The following is a 16,306-nucleotide window of genomic DNA, read 5'->3' on the forward strand; positions in this document are numbered from 1 at the left end:
AGTCCAACTAACAGGTAACCTGTTTTTCAAAGTGACAGTTAAAATAACTGAATTGATTTGTAAGAACGTAAAATTTAAGAAAAAAAAAACACACAAAACACTGTTTCAGTGTTGTGCAATTTCTGGAGAGAAAGCGTATGGCAATTTATATTGGGTAGAATTTATCGATTATTTGATGTTGTTGACCTGAATGATAAAATATAGTTTCATTCAACTTAGTCATTTTAAGTAGATTGTATTTATACAGAAGTAAGTAAAACACAATATATAAATATCCTGAATTTTATAAAAACAATATAATTAGTATCCATGGACAGGCTACGAGTATTTATTCTGTAGACATAAATGTAGCCAGGTCTCACATTTTTGAGTGGAGAAACATGATTGCAGCAAAAACTCAGACAATTACACCTAATATCCCAAAGATATACAAAGTCCAGAAAAGTCAAAGAGAATTGAAAAGCTTTTCAAGACTCTGTAAAATCTACGTTGAAGACAATTACCTGTGTCTGGAGAAAACGTGTCTGATGTGTGTGTGAAGCTGCAGAAAGAGTCGTGTTTCTGCTAAACCTCCATCCAGCTCCACACACAGATGAGATGGAGCGTAATGATCCCAGTGGGACTCGGCAGGAGTTAATAGGCCAGGGAGTCCAACAATGGAAGAAACAGTATTAGCATCGATGTTCCCCAATCTGTAGAAATACAGAAAATATGAACCAGGAAAACCAGGAACAAACGTTTTTTTATTACAGAGACACACCCAGTCAAATTGTTTTCCAGCTTTGCATTGCGTAGATGCTTTCATAGAGAGAGGAAGCTGCATGTGAGCGGTGAATGGCAGGTCATGGCGTGTTGCTGTCTAACAGTTGGTTCAGTAGCTTAAACATGAAGAAGCAGCATGAGAGGCCAGAGCAGACAGGAAGGGATGGAGTGACAAATCTGTTCGACTTCATTTTACTTTTGTTTTAATCCTCACGTTAAGAGGATTGGGAGGAAAATGTTGATGGCATCACGAGCGAAGATACATGCAGATGTTGCGCACACACTCACTCACAAAGCCTATCTTTTCTGTGTAACACACACTAATCCTCCCTGCTGACTCCACTGCTTGTTCCTGCGTGCGGGGAAGCATTCTGCCTTCTAACTAATTGTTTCAGGTTTTTTTTTTTATTTCTATTTTTTTATTTCATTTTCATATTGGTCCAATATGCTCTGATGTTCAGGAAAAGTAGAGTGTAAAGGGACCAATGAAGGGCACGAAGTGAGGCTACATTCATCACCATGGTTTTGACAGTGGGTGGGTTGGAGGCGGAGGGGGCAGTCGGGGGATCTGGGGAGGTTAAAGACGAAGCTTTGAGAGAAAGAAGAAGCTAGAGAAGAGGAAGGACCCATCTGTTCATCCCCCAGCAGATAAAGAGAGCTGGAGAGGGAGTTAGACGCACAGCGTGAGCAGGAGCAGGAAGGTAAGCAGGAGAAACGATTCTGTAGCTTTCTGCCTCTGTTCAGGCTGATTTCAGTGACCGGGGGTTGCGGGGAGTGGAGGGTGTCTGGGGGACAATCTGGAGTCTCTACAAGAGCCAAGTTTATGTCTGATGGCAGCATGGTGTGTGTGGAAGAAGCAGGCTGTGTGATGAGAGACTACAGCAGCAGATGGTGACAGTACTGTTAGCATCTGAGCAGATAGAGACAGAATCACTGTACAGCTGATTCACTTCTTCACTTCCCCACAATTTAACCACACACTGAAAATGATGTAAAGTAATGCTAAGTATTGTGAAGCAGGTGTTCTTGCAGCAGAATGTTTGGAATCAGTTGTTTACAAGTTAAAAACTAACAAGTGAACTGTGACGGGGAGCAGAAAACCATGACAGCCAGGATGAACTGACAGGATTCAGCAACGGATGCTGGAGGCTGATTCACAGCATTCTGTTGACCTGCACAATCAGACTGGATCAGGGATCAGCACCAAGGTCAGGGTAGGACAGAAATCCCTGAGATCCAAGTTGAAGTTAATAGTTGGAATACTGATGTTTATTTTGGACATTTGTTTTCAGTTTTAAAAATTCAAACTTATTTCAATTTCAGCTTTTCATTTAAATTGACTGTTTAATTCTAACTAATAATGCAGTGTCAGTAAAAACATTTCTTGAGTCTAGTTGCACATGTTCCTTCAGACTGGAGCAGACTTACAATTGCACAAAAATCTGGATGCTAACTAATTCTTTTTCCTACAAGGTAGAAAACATGATGACAGGAGGACATTTTCTCCATGGCTACTAATGATTAGATATCATCTCCAAAGTTCAATATTTGATTGCATCTTATTAATCTTACTTATTTCTGAAGTATATATAAATGTTAATCTTACTTTGTAAAACGTGTTTGCTGCAAATCTGCAAATGTTTCTATGGTCTTCAGTTCTCGTGATGGATGGTTGCTGTCCATCGTCGTCTTCCTTCCTCTTCAAAAGGTTGTGGAGACAAGTTTGGGTTTCGTCCTCGTCTGTTTGGGGAGACGACCATGCAGCTTCCTGTGACTGTTTTTACAGTGAAGTTAACAGCAATATTAGTCTACTAATTGTCTGTTTTGACAAGTTAATGTACACATATAGTTTTAATGTTCATCGTGGCAGAGTGGGCTGTAGCACCAAACTCTTCTGTCCTTTTCCCTGAACAACATAATTACCTAAACCTGACGGACGTTTTACTTCCCTCCTTCAGTAAATCATGTAAGAAGAAAACTTTGAACTCATTTGAAACATGTTCTGTGGGCCTCAGTATCTTTGCTAAATCATGAATGCATGCTTTAGCATAACGGATCTTCACAGCAGCACAGGTCTGTGTGTTGTGTTTAGATGGGAGTGTTCGCTGTCTTCTGACCTTCTCTCTGTTCGCCTTTGGATTCATTTTCTCAACGCTGCACTGGTTCATCCATTCATCTTCTTTACCTCCCTCCCACCCTGTTTGAAACTGGGAACCCTCTAACTTAATTAAATGAAGCATCTTCAACCCAACACAGCCACACACACTCCCACTCAGCAGCACCCTCCCCTCTGTACTCTATGCTAATTCCCTTCCATCTTCTGATTGCATCCCTCCGTTGTCGCCCCCCCATATCTCTGTTGGGGCAACAGTACAAATGTTTCCCGTCAGCTTTTTTCACCCGCAGCACTGACTGACTTGTGTTGGAGTGATATTGTGAGGTGAAGGTGTTCTAGCTGATATTTACTGGGAAAAACAGAGACATAGACGCAATAAAAGTTGGCATGAGATCTGGAGAGAAAGCACTGAGTGTTTCTTCATTTCTTTCAATCCTGCAGAGTGGAGCCAACTGAAGGTGCTTCCTCTTTATCTGAATGGGCAAAGACTGGGGAAAGAGAGGGCCAGCAGAGAGTAGAGTAGTCTCCTGCTGCTTTTGAACATGTTTCTCTGCTTCAAGGAGAGTCAACTCTGAGGACTTCAGTGCAGAACTGCTCATTTGATCACTTTCATTTTAAATATATCATATAAAGTGGGGTACTGCTTTCTGCTGCTATTGTCACATAACATTTTATTCAAATCAAACAATCATATCTAACATAAAAGTAGCATTTTTGTGAATCCTCAGAATATTTAGGCCAGGAACTACCTTGGCTTGGTTGAGATGTGATTGACCCCTGCCTGTTTGCTTTACATTTCTGCTGATTCAACCAGAAAATGTAACGTTCCGCAGTTAAGTTTTCTGCGGAACGTAACTCTAAATTATTCATGGAAAATTGTCCAGTTCCATATTGTTGTGTAGCAGACCCCCAAAACACTGACATGCTATTGGTGGCATTTTTATTTTTTTTTTGCTGCTGAATCAGGGACGTGTATATTTATTGAATAAATATACATATAAAATCAACAACAAAGATACTTAGTCTTTTCAATCTGTTATTTAGATTCAAAGTGTTATTCTATTCATTCCGCTTTCCTGATCATTCATGGAACTTCTTTGGAAATGTGGACTGCAGCTGCTAACATTAGCGTTGGGGTTGACTGTGCTGCAGCTGCATGTTTAGCACTGAGATGCTATTTTAGGCTTGAAGAGCTGACAGGCTAAATCCATCTAACACAATTTGAACACCATCGTCCAAACAGATTGTTTTTTGAAGCAAAAATGGCCCAAAAGAAGGAGCTGTGAAGTCCATCACTGTTGTTAGAGGATTATACTTGTGAGTCAGTTTTATGGGCACATCAGACACAATGCAAAAGTTCAAAGGGAGCCAATCAGATGTCAGTCTTGAGGTATCTGAGGTATCACTGCGTATGAAGCCCTGAAGTATCCATCCATCCATCCGTCCATCCATCCATCCATCCATCCATCCGTCCGTCCGTCCGTTCGTCCATCCATCCATCCATCCATCCAGGAGTTAAGTACAACTCTCATAAAGATGCCTTAGTCCTCCATGCAGCCATCACAGATTAGATTCCCAGAATGGTGATCTTTGCCACATGTTTTCCCTCTCTCTCTTTTCCTACTTTTCTGTTCCAGCACTTTCAAATAAAGGCCTCTAGTGCCAAAATAAACTTAAAAAAAAAAACATGATTTCTGTCAAAGTGGTCAAATTCAATTCCCCATATGAAAAATAAAAAAAATCATAGCAATCCCTTTGGTAATACGCAGCATGATACAAGCTTCTAAAGCTTGTAAAATCAGCCTAAACTGCTAGAGCAGCTTCAGCATAATGCTGACAGCAGCTGATGACTTAATCAGGAGTCGTCATGCATCCAGAGGAAGAGGAGCTCTTTGGAAGATGAGATCTCAGCATCGCCGTGGCAGCAGTATTGGCAGATTGAAGCCAGACAATATGGATCACTGTGTGGATTAAAAAAGCAAGTTGACAAACAAACCAAATACTGTGCTGATACTGCTAGCTTTAGCAGGCCTCTGACTTCTAAAAGTGAAACCTGTGACAGTTTGAAGGTACACCAGAGGGTTTAGTACAACCATCCAAATGTTCCAGACCCTTCATAAACAAAATGTCCTGGTCCAAATTCAGACTGTGCTCAGATATGAGGACATCTTAAAGTTTTAGACATTGCAAACGACTTTAATTTGTTTTTCTTCCAAAGCCTCCCTGAAGATTAAAAGATTCTAGGCTTGCAAACAGACACATAGATGACTTGTAATATGTAATATTTTCTCTGTTTTACAATGAAAGGATTAATGTCTACTATAACTAGATAAGCAAATTTCAAAAGAAATACCAATTTGTTTTTGGGGGGCATTTTACAATGTTGCTGATACCTTACTATACCATAATAAGGAAATGTTTTATTGTTGGAACATGCTTCCTATGATATAGGACTGAAACGATTAATCAGATTAACCCTGATTAATCCTGATTAACTGATTTTTGAAATGAGTATCAACTAATCCAGTAATCCATTTATTATGAACTGGCCTTTCTTTGAGTAGCCTCAAAAAAGACTATTTGCAACAAGTAGCTAAGCAAAAACGATACAAAAATATACATTTAGATTTTAGATAAAAACCTTCTGTGTCTGTAAATCTGTTCTACCCAGATGTCCTGAAGTTGTAGTTTTAACTTCACCTGGTTCAAATTCTGTCAGAAACAAAATCTCCTATTAAGTACATTTTGCCATACAATTAATTCTTGTTTAGTGCAAAAATTAATCAGTTGAACCTCCCAAAAATTGATAGAATAATCGTTCAATTAGATAATTGTTAGTTGATAATATCTTATGTTATTTCATTTCATTCTGAGTCAAATAGCTGAATGATAAACATTCTGACATTAACGCTGCAGTTGCTTTTTGTTCCACCAGGGATGGAGTTCTGGCTGACAGTCCATGAGAGCTGAGTCTTCCTGTACAAAAAAACATGCAACCAAGATGAAAATGTGGATTTTCATCCTGTGTCTGAGTAATGAATGGATGCAGACAGCTTCTGCTGCCAGTGTGACCCCAACTCCCTCGTCTCAACCCGCTACACCCACCGAAGATGAGAGCACCCAGCTGGTGGTAAAATAACAGATAGTTTTTATTTATTAAACAATATTTGATATGTGAATTTAAGTCACATTATTTTGAGACAGCAGCGCTTTTGTGAAATATATATGAAGACAAATAGCTTCACCAATATAGACAATATAGAAGTACATCTTATTTAGTAGATATGCAGCGTTGAAAGATACTCTACTTGTTTCTGCAGACTGCTATGGTAGACTAATTCACAAAGATAGATTTACACTTAGAAAAATTAACTAATTAAAGTGAGAAATTATCTGAGAATCACTTTCCACAAACAGATTTCTGACTTTAAATTGAAGTTTCAGTGATCCAAAAAGATAATGTCCTACCAAGTATGAGGTGGCTCATTAACCCAAAGAAGAGACAAGGATTTTATATAAAAGGCCTAATTACTTTTCTGTAGGACTGGTTGATCAAGTATGGCTACCTGCCCCCGTCTGACTCCTCCACCGGGCAGCTGCAAGCCTGGACAGCTGTCACTGACGCTGTCAAAGCCATGCAAATGTTTGCCGGCCTCAAAGACTCTGGAGTTTTAGGTGAGGACGACACCCGATGTTGGACTGACGGTTGACTTCTCCTCTGAGCCGAGGTTTAAATGTGAACGTATCTTTCTGTACTTGGACTGTCTAGATGAGGAGACACTGGCACTGATGAAGAGCCCACGCTGCTCCCTTCCTGACCAAGAAGGACCATCCAAGTTACTGGTCCTCCAGCAGGGGAAGGACATACGAAAGAGGAAGAGGAGGAAGAGATCTGTCTCCATGTGGACCCGCAGGAACATAAACTGGAGGTTGGATGGAAATCTATTTCGACTCTTCTTACTTTGCCTAATTGCACATTGGTGTGTATCATTCATGTCATCCAAAAAATGTAAACCTTTTTAGACCAAGGGAAGGCATGCTAGGTCTGGTTTAAAAGAGAGCACTAAGCTTGCATTTCATGTTGGAGTCAAAATGGTCTGATCAGATTAGAAACTGGGGGCTCGTCCAGAATACCAGAACTTGCAGCGTAGCCTAAATTTGAGAGCAAAACAACCCATACCTGCGTTAACTCCTGTAATGATTATCCCAAAACAGACAGTTGACTAATATTGCTTTTATTTAGAAATGCTCACAGGGAGCTGAACAGATGCACAAACAGATGAGGATGCAAACCAAGCTTGTCATTTTATCATAAACCTTCTGATGAGGAACGAAGACGGCGAAGGAAAACAGCTGCCAATCATAAGAACGGAAAACCCTCTGTGTATTTGCAGATTTTCAGTAAACACTTTTTATAAAGTAAAAAGATTAATCTTCATATACTTCACGAGTCATCAAGATTAGTGAGATGCAATCGGATATTGCATTATGGAGAAGGTACACGTCTAATCAATAGTAAGTAACTACCCACTATCATGTTGCCTAACGTACAAGCATATAAACCTTTGTACGTGTTTAAGCCTCCTCCAGTGTAAGACAAATATTGTCTATGACATAGTGGAATAAATCATGTTGCGTAAATTCAGAAAAAGTCAGAAATTTGAACAAATGAACAAACAATTCAGTGGAGAGAAGGTATGTGTTGGTTTGTAAATAAGTTACTTGCTTTGTCACTATAAATAGGTGTGGTGCTTCTCCAGACTTGAACAATTAGAAGCCACGACTAAACTGGCAGTAACAACTTAGGAAACAATTGCATTCCGTTCCCTGTCCATCATGGTGCTTCAATGTGGTTAAGTGAAGCAGTTGTAAAGCATCAATAGCTCATTGCAACCAATGTTGCTTCATTAAATGAACGTGACAATGTCTGTCACATTGTATGTTGCAGTCATGTGTGGTAGTGTTTGTTTCATATTACCTTTGGTCTATTGGAGCAATCTGGCCACATTTAGTCTTTTAGTGGAATCATGTTTTAATTTAGTTGTCTTGAAGTTAGTAGCTAGTAAAAGAGTGAAACTGAACCCAGATGGGATAACATTATCTTGTAAACTAAAGCCTCTTCCTGGTCGCTTTTAGTTGCTTTACAAATAAAACCTACTTCTGTTTTTGAAAACGTAGCAGCTGAGGATAAAAAAATTAATATCATGTTGACCTCAGAATAATACAGAACTGATATTTGTGTCGTGGTGGTGTGCTTTGAAGTACAGTTATTATTGATAAATCATAGTTGAGGCTGATACATTGTCCTTTCTTTTTATTTTGGTAGATGTTTGAATGGTTGATAATATTGCTGAGTCTATTACTGAACACAGATCCTGTGGTTTATGTTGCATGTAAGGAAAACATGCATTGTGAAGCTCTATAAAAGTGCAGTTATCATTTTTCTTTCACTTTGCCCTTTTCTGCTACTCACACGAGTATTTTCACCTTTTTAGGTTGCACTCCTACCCTTCCTCTTCACACCTGTCCAAGGAGATGATTCGTTCTCTGGTCTTCTATGCTCTAAGAGTCTGGGCAGAGCCAACGCCGCTGGAATTCCATGAGGTCGGCACATTTGTTTTATGGTGCCTGTTAAAATCAAATAAAATAGGCAATTCACCACTGAGAGTTCATGAAACAAATAGGGGCAAACCTCTTATCGAATAATCAAAACTTGGATAATTAGGTTTCAGTGAAAGGAAGTTGTTCAGATTATTGAGGCAGGGGGCCAAAATATTTCTATCCACTAAAATGCCAGTGAAGTGCCAAAGTTTGTGGTTGCCATGGATACTTTTGTTGGGTGTTGTACTCTGTTTATTTGTCTTGAATCCAGGTGGGCAGCCCAGAGGCAGCTGACCTGCAGGTAGACTTTCTCCAAGGTTACCATGGTGATGGCTATCCCTTCGATGGAGCGGGCGGAGCAGTGGGTCATGCTTTCTTCCCTTCAGATCCTGCCAGGGCAGGAGGAGTTCATCTGGATGCAGAGGAGCAGTGGGCTTTCAGACAGCCGGGTCAGCCTGCACTTATTTATTAATGAAAAAAAAAACATAAATAGTACCTTTATTTTAGAGTGTTTATGCTCTCCTCCAAGAGAATGGTGCACTGGGCAGAAGGCATTTTACACATATTAATCTGCCATTGCACACCTGTTGGCAAAAAGACTCCATTCATCTGACTTTAAGTAGAAATCTGCATGATTGTTTAAAGACCAGAGAAGTGTTGTTTTACTACATTGTAATTAGTAATTTAATCAGCTATATTTAAAAATTTCTACCAGGTCTGGAACTTTAACACGTTCATTTCGATTTGAACTTAGAAGCTTATAGTGTTCAAATTTTTAACACAATTAATTACATTTTTGATTTTTTTACATACATTGCATGTATTGAATCATTTTTGGTACACCATAAATCTGATGCTCAAAAACATGTTGTTTTAAACAACACAAGCCAAGAGAACTTGCTACACTTGGATCATGTGATTAGTTTTAGCTTCATAAATCAATGTGACTGGACCTGGAAAAGACTATTGTTGTGTTCAACTTGTGCTGAAAGGAGTTAGCCGGTCAGTGAAGTTATTCAAGCCTAAAATAGCATCTCAATGATAACCACAGATGTCCCCAATGCTAACATTCCCAACACAACTGCTTGTGTTGGGAACAAGAAAATAATTGGGCTTTTTTTCTGGCATTTTTTCTGAAAATAATCTCAAACTTTTTATGTAAGTGTATTCCTTTTGTTCTATATACAGTGGCTCCAATATGAATGATCATGAACTTCTCTGATGTTGTTTGTATGGGTCTAATACCACTTTGCACCAATCTGATGGTTGAACAAACACCATCTTAATAACAATAAATGTCTTGCTTGTTGCGCTCATATGTATATGATTCAATAATTTTTACAGCAAAAATAGTTTTTTTGTTAAATTGAGAGTGTTACTTGTTTTGACATTGTACAATTTTCAGTTTAACATCACATAATTAATTACAGACCCTGGAATTAACTAAGTTTTGCATCACTGGTTGTGATGTTTTAACTCTTTATCTGTGAATCAGAAACTGGAAATGTTTTGGAGGCACAGTTTAGTGGATGTTTGTGGTATTGCGTTTTAAAAAGATCCCTCTGCTCACTTCATGTGCAAAACCATTTGTCAAAGATCACCCCGAAGGTTCTTGGGTTGTAGTTGGTTCATGTCTGTCCAACAGCGCCATCCTGTGGTCAGAAACGAGCTTTAAAAGACACATCTACTTTGTGGTAACTCTTGTTTATCTGTGTATATTCCCCTCCAGCTTATGAGGGCACAGACCTGTTTACAGTGTTGGTCCATGAGTTTGGCCACGCTCTGGGCCTGGCCCACTCTTCGTCCCGCCACTCGGTGATGAGGCCATACTACCAGGGTCCTGTTGGAGACCCTTTGCACTACCGCCTGGGACAGCAAGACCTGGAGCACATCACTCACATCTATGGTAGGAACATCACTACATCACTGCCACATGACAACCTTGAATGTAATTGTAAGTAATTGTAAAGAAGCACAAGATAGATGAACCAAAACGCAACTTTTATTATATCTGAGCATCTTCGTGCATTGGAATGAAAACATGCAAGGATTTAGACTACAATAAAGACTGTTTTCACTCTTAGTTCAATTGTCAACTTTGGGAAGAAAATGATGTTTGTTCCTTTTTCAGCTGGTGCGCTTTGCTTTCACACTGCACTGAGTCAAATAAACCGAACCCCATGAGGGATAACATTATCCTGTAAACTACAGCCTCTTCCTGGTCCTGACAGCCTCTTCCAATGCAACTCAGAGAAGCAATAAAAAAACCTCTGAAGACACTGAGAGCAACTTTTTTCTTTGCAAAATGAAAACCAAAATGGAGTAAGAGTCAGATTTTTAGCGGCTATAGGATTTCTTTTTGTCTTTGGTAAAACAAAATTTAGTGCTAGACTTGCTTATTTATATTTTGGTTGTATTTACCCAGAATTATCTGTGCTACAGTCTGATTCCTGCTTTTAGAGCGGTCTCTGGTTTGCTTCGTGTTCACATATGCATTTGAACCACTGCACCAAATTTCACTTCAACTGAACCCAGGACTTGGTTTTAGATGGATCAGAATTCATGTTTTTGATCCTCATCAGAGTTCGATTATACATTCAAACCTCCACAAATGAACCAAACTTTCTAGGCAAATGAACTAAAGTTAAGCTAAAAGGGGCTGATGTGAATGCATCCCAAGAGGTCAATAGAATATGTTGGCGGGTCTGACATCTGCTGTTACTGACTGCTGTTTGCTGTCAGCTTTAACCTCCACATTGCCCTGCCATCCCATGTCAAAACCTTGTATTGTAAAGCATCAGAGGATCAGAGGAAGGGAAAAATCTGGTGAAATGTGGAACTGATTGCATCATTTCCTTTCCCAGAATACCCTGAAAACTCTGCAGACATAGATGCCTGTCTGCATGTTTTCTCAACATTCCCTTCTCTTTGTGGTGGTTACTTTTACCACGTTTGCAGATAAAAGTAACCAACTGGTTTTAAGGGTTTTATGTGAATAACCCCATTCCTGTTGTGTGAGGTTTAACAAGTTCAATGTATTTTAATTTCCGCTGCAGGCAAAAGGAACCAGCTTCTGCCGACAGATGCTCCTCATCTTACAACGGAGCCTAAGCTGCACCACAGAGTCCATCACCATCATCACAGACATGGGTTCGTCCTGTACAAAGACAAAGACGGAGACTGTCACAATGGAGTTGGGATAAGCCATTCATTCAAAATGCTTTCAGTGTTTACAGCTAAAATTCTGTATTAGTACATTTTTCATAGTCTTTCTTGAAGGCCAGTGATAGCGCTGAGCTCAGAGGAAGTTGCACATTCAAGGCTTAAGTGAGTAAAAACGTAGCCAAGAAAACCCAGGGTGAGTTCATTGAAGTAGTTGTATGTAACACAGTTTAGTAGAGCTGGAGGGGAACTGAGTGACACTTTGACAGTAACAGATGTAGGATCAGCACAGAGTCAAAAAGTGTGTGAGTGATGGAAACGAACACAAAAGACAGTTTACTTATGTTTTGGCACCAAATGAATCACCATGAGTCTTTTGACTCTGTTTTTGTCCCTTCAGCCCTCCCATAGATCGCTGTAACACCAGCTTTGATGCTGTGGCAAAGATAAGAGGAGAGACTTTCTTCTTCAAAGGTTTGAAAGTTGCCATAGTTCCATCAGAATTGTTAGAAACAATAAATAAATTAAACTTGTTATCTCTTTCAATGTATACAAATGAAGATCCACTGCACTGAACCCCATTGAAAGCCTCATGGTTATTCCACCAAATATTAATTTCTGAACCTCTTCCACAATGAAAACATTAGTATTGTTGTTTCTAAATGAACATGAACTTTTCCTTCGCATTATTGAGTTCTTTTTCATTATTTTGACCATTTCTCATTTTCTGCAAATAAATACTAAAGTTTTGCTTGGAATTTCAGAGACATGTTGTCATGTTGTTTATAGAATAAAAGAACAATGTTCATTTTACTCAAACATTAACCTGTAAAAAGTAAAAACATAGAAACTGATCATTTTAAAAGGTCTCTTAATTTTTTACAGAGCTATCCATTGAGCTTGTAGCTTATAGCAACAGTAGCTAACTGCATGTGCTTCTGAAAACATTTATAGCACAAAAAGACAGAAAGACTAAAATAAAAAAATGAAAAAAATCTATAAACTCTATTTATCTTTAATATAAATCTCTGTCTCTATAAACATCATCCTTCAGTGTGCTGAAGGCTCTCATGTTTCCTGTTTAAGCTGTTGATCTGCCAATGTTGCCTCCAATAAGCACATTCTGGAGGGACAACTAGAAACTCTTTCTTCAGCTTTGTAACTTTCAGAATAATAACATTTGTGTGACATCATGTGTTCGTTGGTGTCGCTGCAGGCCTGACGGTGTGGCGGGTGAACGGTGGGGGTTTGGTGTCAGGGCGTGGCGCTGCAGTCAGGAGGTTGTGGAGGGGTTTGCCCCCTGACCTGCTGCGCCTGGACGCCGTGTTGGAGAGGCATTCAGATCACGCCATCATCTTCATCAGCGGTAGACCTCACCACAGTGTTCTGTCCTGACCCAGTTCCTGACATAAAATCTGTATTTGTCATAGCTATATGTAGAAACATTGTTTGGTTCTTTATCACGTTTAGTCAGAGTTATTCAGTAGGTGTGAACTCTTTTGCAGTGTACAGCTTCAGCTGCCTTACCTGGACACTGTCTGTGCTGCTGCAGGCTCCAGGTTCTGGCTGTTCAGAGATCTGGCCCTTCAGGACGGCTACCCTCAGCCCCTGACTGCTCTCCGGATGGGGGTGAGCCTGACCCGAGGAGAGCCCGATGATGATGATGAAGATGAGGCAGTGCGGGGATCTGGACAGTGGGCCCTGGTGTGGGATCCAGAGGAAGGACCTGTGTGGGGAAAAGTGGGAGATTTAGAGGAAAAGAAGCAGGAAGACAAGTGGAGTCAGCTGCTTAGGGACGGTGTCAGCGGCATCACCACCGATAACGATGGTGAGGAAGTGAATGGCCTTGGAATGTGTTGGAACCTCTGCTCTAATTTTAAATATGAATAGAAATCAATTGAAGTGGAATTCAGTTGCTTGAAGGGCCAGTTATTTGTGTTTTCCAGCCAGACACATGGTTTCATTTTATAGCACAATCAAGTAACTACATTAACTTAAAAAAAAAAATCTCCAAAACTTTACAATCAGTTATGACTTAAAAGAAGTTTGACTTCATAATTTAAGACCTTGCAATTGGACCTCTGTGTCTTTAAAACTCCTGCTCTTTCTGAAACTTCAGAAACCTTCAGAAAGTCGTAACAACATGGCTCCTCTGTTAACCCTTTAGCTACATTTGTACCAGCGTTTCACTGAAAACTAGCTCCTATAATGAGCTCAGGAGATGAGCAGTTCTATCAGGTGTTTGCTGTTTGCTGCTGGCTAGTCTGAAGGAGCTGAGTGAGGGAGATGTGGGGGAGCAGTGAAGCGGAAACTTGAAAGCCTAGAAACTGCAGCACTTAGGAGGGGCTGCGTCTGGTATGCTTTAGATGAGAAAATCACATTATGACATGATGTAAAGCTCAAAAAATGTGATTTTACATAATGCTGCCCCTTTAAAAATAAAAATTTAAAAAGTTGGCTGAGTGTTTCGTCTAGAAACTGCTGAAGTTATCAGTGTAGCCTTGTCCCTGTTGTAAATTTCTTCTCCCACTTTCAGGTTCTGTTTATCTGTTCAGAGGAGATTCCTACTGGAAGTTCATGTTTCCAGGTTCTGCACCGCAGGATGGTTACCCACGATCCTCCGCTGCAGACTGGTTGGACTGCGTCGACTCCTCATCCCCTCCCGCAGTGGATGACTTTTCCCTGTCTCTGTCTCCTCCTGCGGGAAGACAAGAGCTGCGTGAAACACGGAGGGAGGACGGGCAAGACGGGAATGTGGGAGGGAGCAGGAGAGACAGACATCGGCATCAACCCAAATACAGACAGGACAGCGAGTCACACATCTGGACACAGTGCACATGCCAAAGCAAAGCACCAGCTGGCAGCAAAGCATCTGGGTTGTTGGTTTGTCTGCTGGTGACGTGGTGTCTGACCACTCTTTAGAAAATCTCATGTTTTTATCAGGAAAGTGTTTGTGTAACTGTAACAGAATAAATCCACACTGCAGCCGTAAAGATGTAGTTTTAGTTCAGGTTAAGAAAGCTTTAGCATGTCCGTTGGAATCTGTCATGATTGCATATAATTTGCCTCTGCCGGATGTAGTAGAGAGACCTCGGGTCAAAGTACATCAGACTTTTCATGCTTTGTTTTTGCTCAATTAGAATGATCAAAACCATTTCTATTTGCTGAATGCCAGAAAATTTAACAAGAACATTTTTAGATTTTTATTATTTTTATTTTTTTATTTTGTAACTTTCCTTGAACTCAAAAGTTTTCATACATTTGGTCAGTATCAGGAATATCTGCCTCTCAAAATGTAAGACTTGGGTCAAACTTTGTGGGCTTCCTTCCATAAACATTTAATAGGTTAATTGGCACATTTTTGTGAAACCTGTGGATGCATTTCAGGGCCACTCCTGAAACAGACTGCTTTCCTGTTTGACACGATGGGAAAGTAAAAAACAAAAATCTGTCAAGATATCAAGAGGAAAATTGTGGAGCTGCACATGTCTGGATCATTTGTGGGAACAATTTAATGGGAGAGAATTCCTGGCTTGTTGTCTCTACTCTAATTTATCCCAAAGCTGTTCTGTCCCTCTGTCCTCAGTTGTCCCTGTCTTTACTTTGTTTTGTGTCCTGGTACACAGTCACTGAAGGAACCATCCACCTACTGTTCCCACAAAGTGTGAAGCTTGTAATTCTCCAAAATGTCCCACATGCTGCAGCATTAAGAGTTCCTCTCACTGACACTAAAGGGCCAAGCACAACTCCTGAGAACTGCCCCCCTCCGGAATCCCTTATGCACCAAACAATACACTTGACAAACCCAGACATGTCTGTCTGATGTGGACATTTATTATTAAGGAAGAAAAAAGTCAAACCTACATGGACCTGTAAGTTTGAATTTTGAGTTGTTTTGTGTGTGAAAACAACTCAAAACTCAAGGGAAAAAAGTGAACATTTCTGTAAAATTATGGAAAATATTTTCAATCAGCAGAACATTCCACCGGACAGCAGAGGGCGCTGTTTGGTTGACATCTCGGTGAGAGACTATATGTTGGTGCTGCAATAAGCTATTGTGGGCTCTGAAGCTATGAAAGCCTAGATGAAGCTTTTACTATTTAGTGTTGGGATCAAATCTGAATTGTAATTTCTTTCTATATTTGTCAATACATATAACTGCAGCTATGAATGATGAGATAATGACATGACTTTGTGTCATGTCATTATCTCAGCAGTGTTGTGTGTAATGTGACTTTATTTGGAGTGATGAAAGTGTTTTTGTGTCCCGTGAAAATGTCTAGCCATAAGTTTTCAGTATGTAATAAAGTTACTGTGTTCCAGACACCCACATTTAGATCATGTATTAGAACATCAGTCAGTATTAAAAGAATTACCAACAGCAGAGGGAAGACTTCTGTCAGTTGTCAATGTACCTCTGAGCAAGGCAGATAACCCCAATTTGCCTTTTCATCTGCGTACCAGTGTTTGAATGTGTGTGTGCGTGTGTGAGTGTGTGGGTGTGTGTGTGCGTGCGTGCGTGGGTGTGTGGGTGTGCGCGTGTGTGTGTGTGTGTGCGTGTGCGTGCATGGGTGTGTGTGTGTGGTTGGGTGAATGTGACTGTGGTGTGAAGCACTTTGAGTGGTCATGTGAGTAGAACGGTGCTATAAAATTCACATCCATTTA

The 16,306-nt window shown here is 40.1% G+C and overlaps 1 protein-coding gene across 2 annotated transcripts; it reads left to right on the forward strand.

The window, feature by feature from the left end:
• The first annotated feature begins 1,154 nt into the window (after window positions 1-1,154).
• On the forward strand, window positions 1,155-16,032 carry mmp17b (matrix metallopeptidase 17b). 2 transcript variants are annotated; one of them, XM_055023349.1, is made up of 12 exons: window positions 1,155-1,463; window positions 5,814-6,008; window positions 6,421-6,553; window positions 6,648-6,807; window positions 8,374-8,482; window positions 8,751-8,928; window positions 10,209-10,385; window positions 11,536-11,629; window positions 12,042-12,115; window positions 12,858-13,007; window positions 13,194-13,469; window positions 14,178-16,032. In XM_055023349.1, exons 2-12 carry the CDS (start codon window positions 5,838-5,840, stop codon window positions 14,561-14,563), a joined length of 1,908 nt encoding a protein of 635 aa, XP_054879324.1. In that variant the 5' UTR covers window positions 1,155-1,463; window positions 5,814-5,837; the 3' UTR covers window positions 14,564-16,032. The 2 variants fall into 2 exon arrangements, with proteins under 2 accessions (XP_054879324.1, XP_054879325.1); XM_055023350.1 differs by lacking the exon at window positions 1,155-1,463 and adding an exon at window positions 1,948-1,970.
• Window positions 16,033-16,306: the final 274 nt, after the last annotated feature.

Source organism: Poeciliopsis prolifica, unplaced genomic scaffold, assembly GCF_027474105.1.
Source record: "Poeciliopsis prolifica strain line A6 unplaced genomic scaffold, Auburn_PproV2 SCAFFOLD098, whole genome shotgun sequence".
NCBI classification, from domain to species: domain Eukaryota; kingdom Metazoa; phylum Chordata; class Actinopteri; order Cyprinodontiformes; family Poeciliidae; genus Poeciliopsis; species Poeciliopsis prolifica.

What these genes read in the sequence shown, in the direction of transcription:
- mmp17b (XM_055023349.1), top strand. Translation starts at nt 5,838, where the DNA reads ATGAGAGCTGAGTCTTCCTGTACAAAAAAACATGCAACCAAGATGAAA. An exon ending in CACCATCATCACAGACATGG is followed by an intron (nt 11,630 to 12,041) that starts GTTCGTCCTGTA and finishes TTGTCCCTTCAG; the next exon opens with CCCTCCCATAGATCGCTGTA. An exon ending in AGAGACTTTCTTCTTCAAAG is followed by an intron (nt 12,116 to 12,857) that starts GTTTGAAAGTTG and finishes GTGTCGCTGCAG; the next exon opens with GCCTGACGGTGTGGCGGGTG.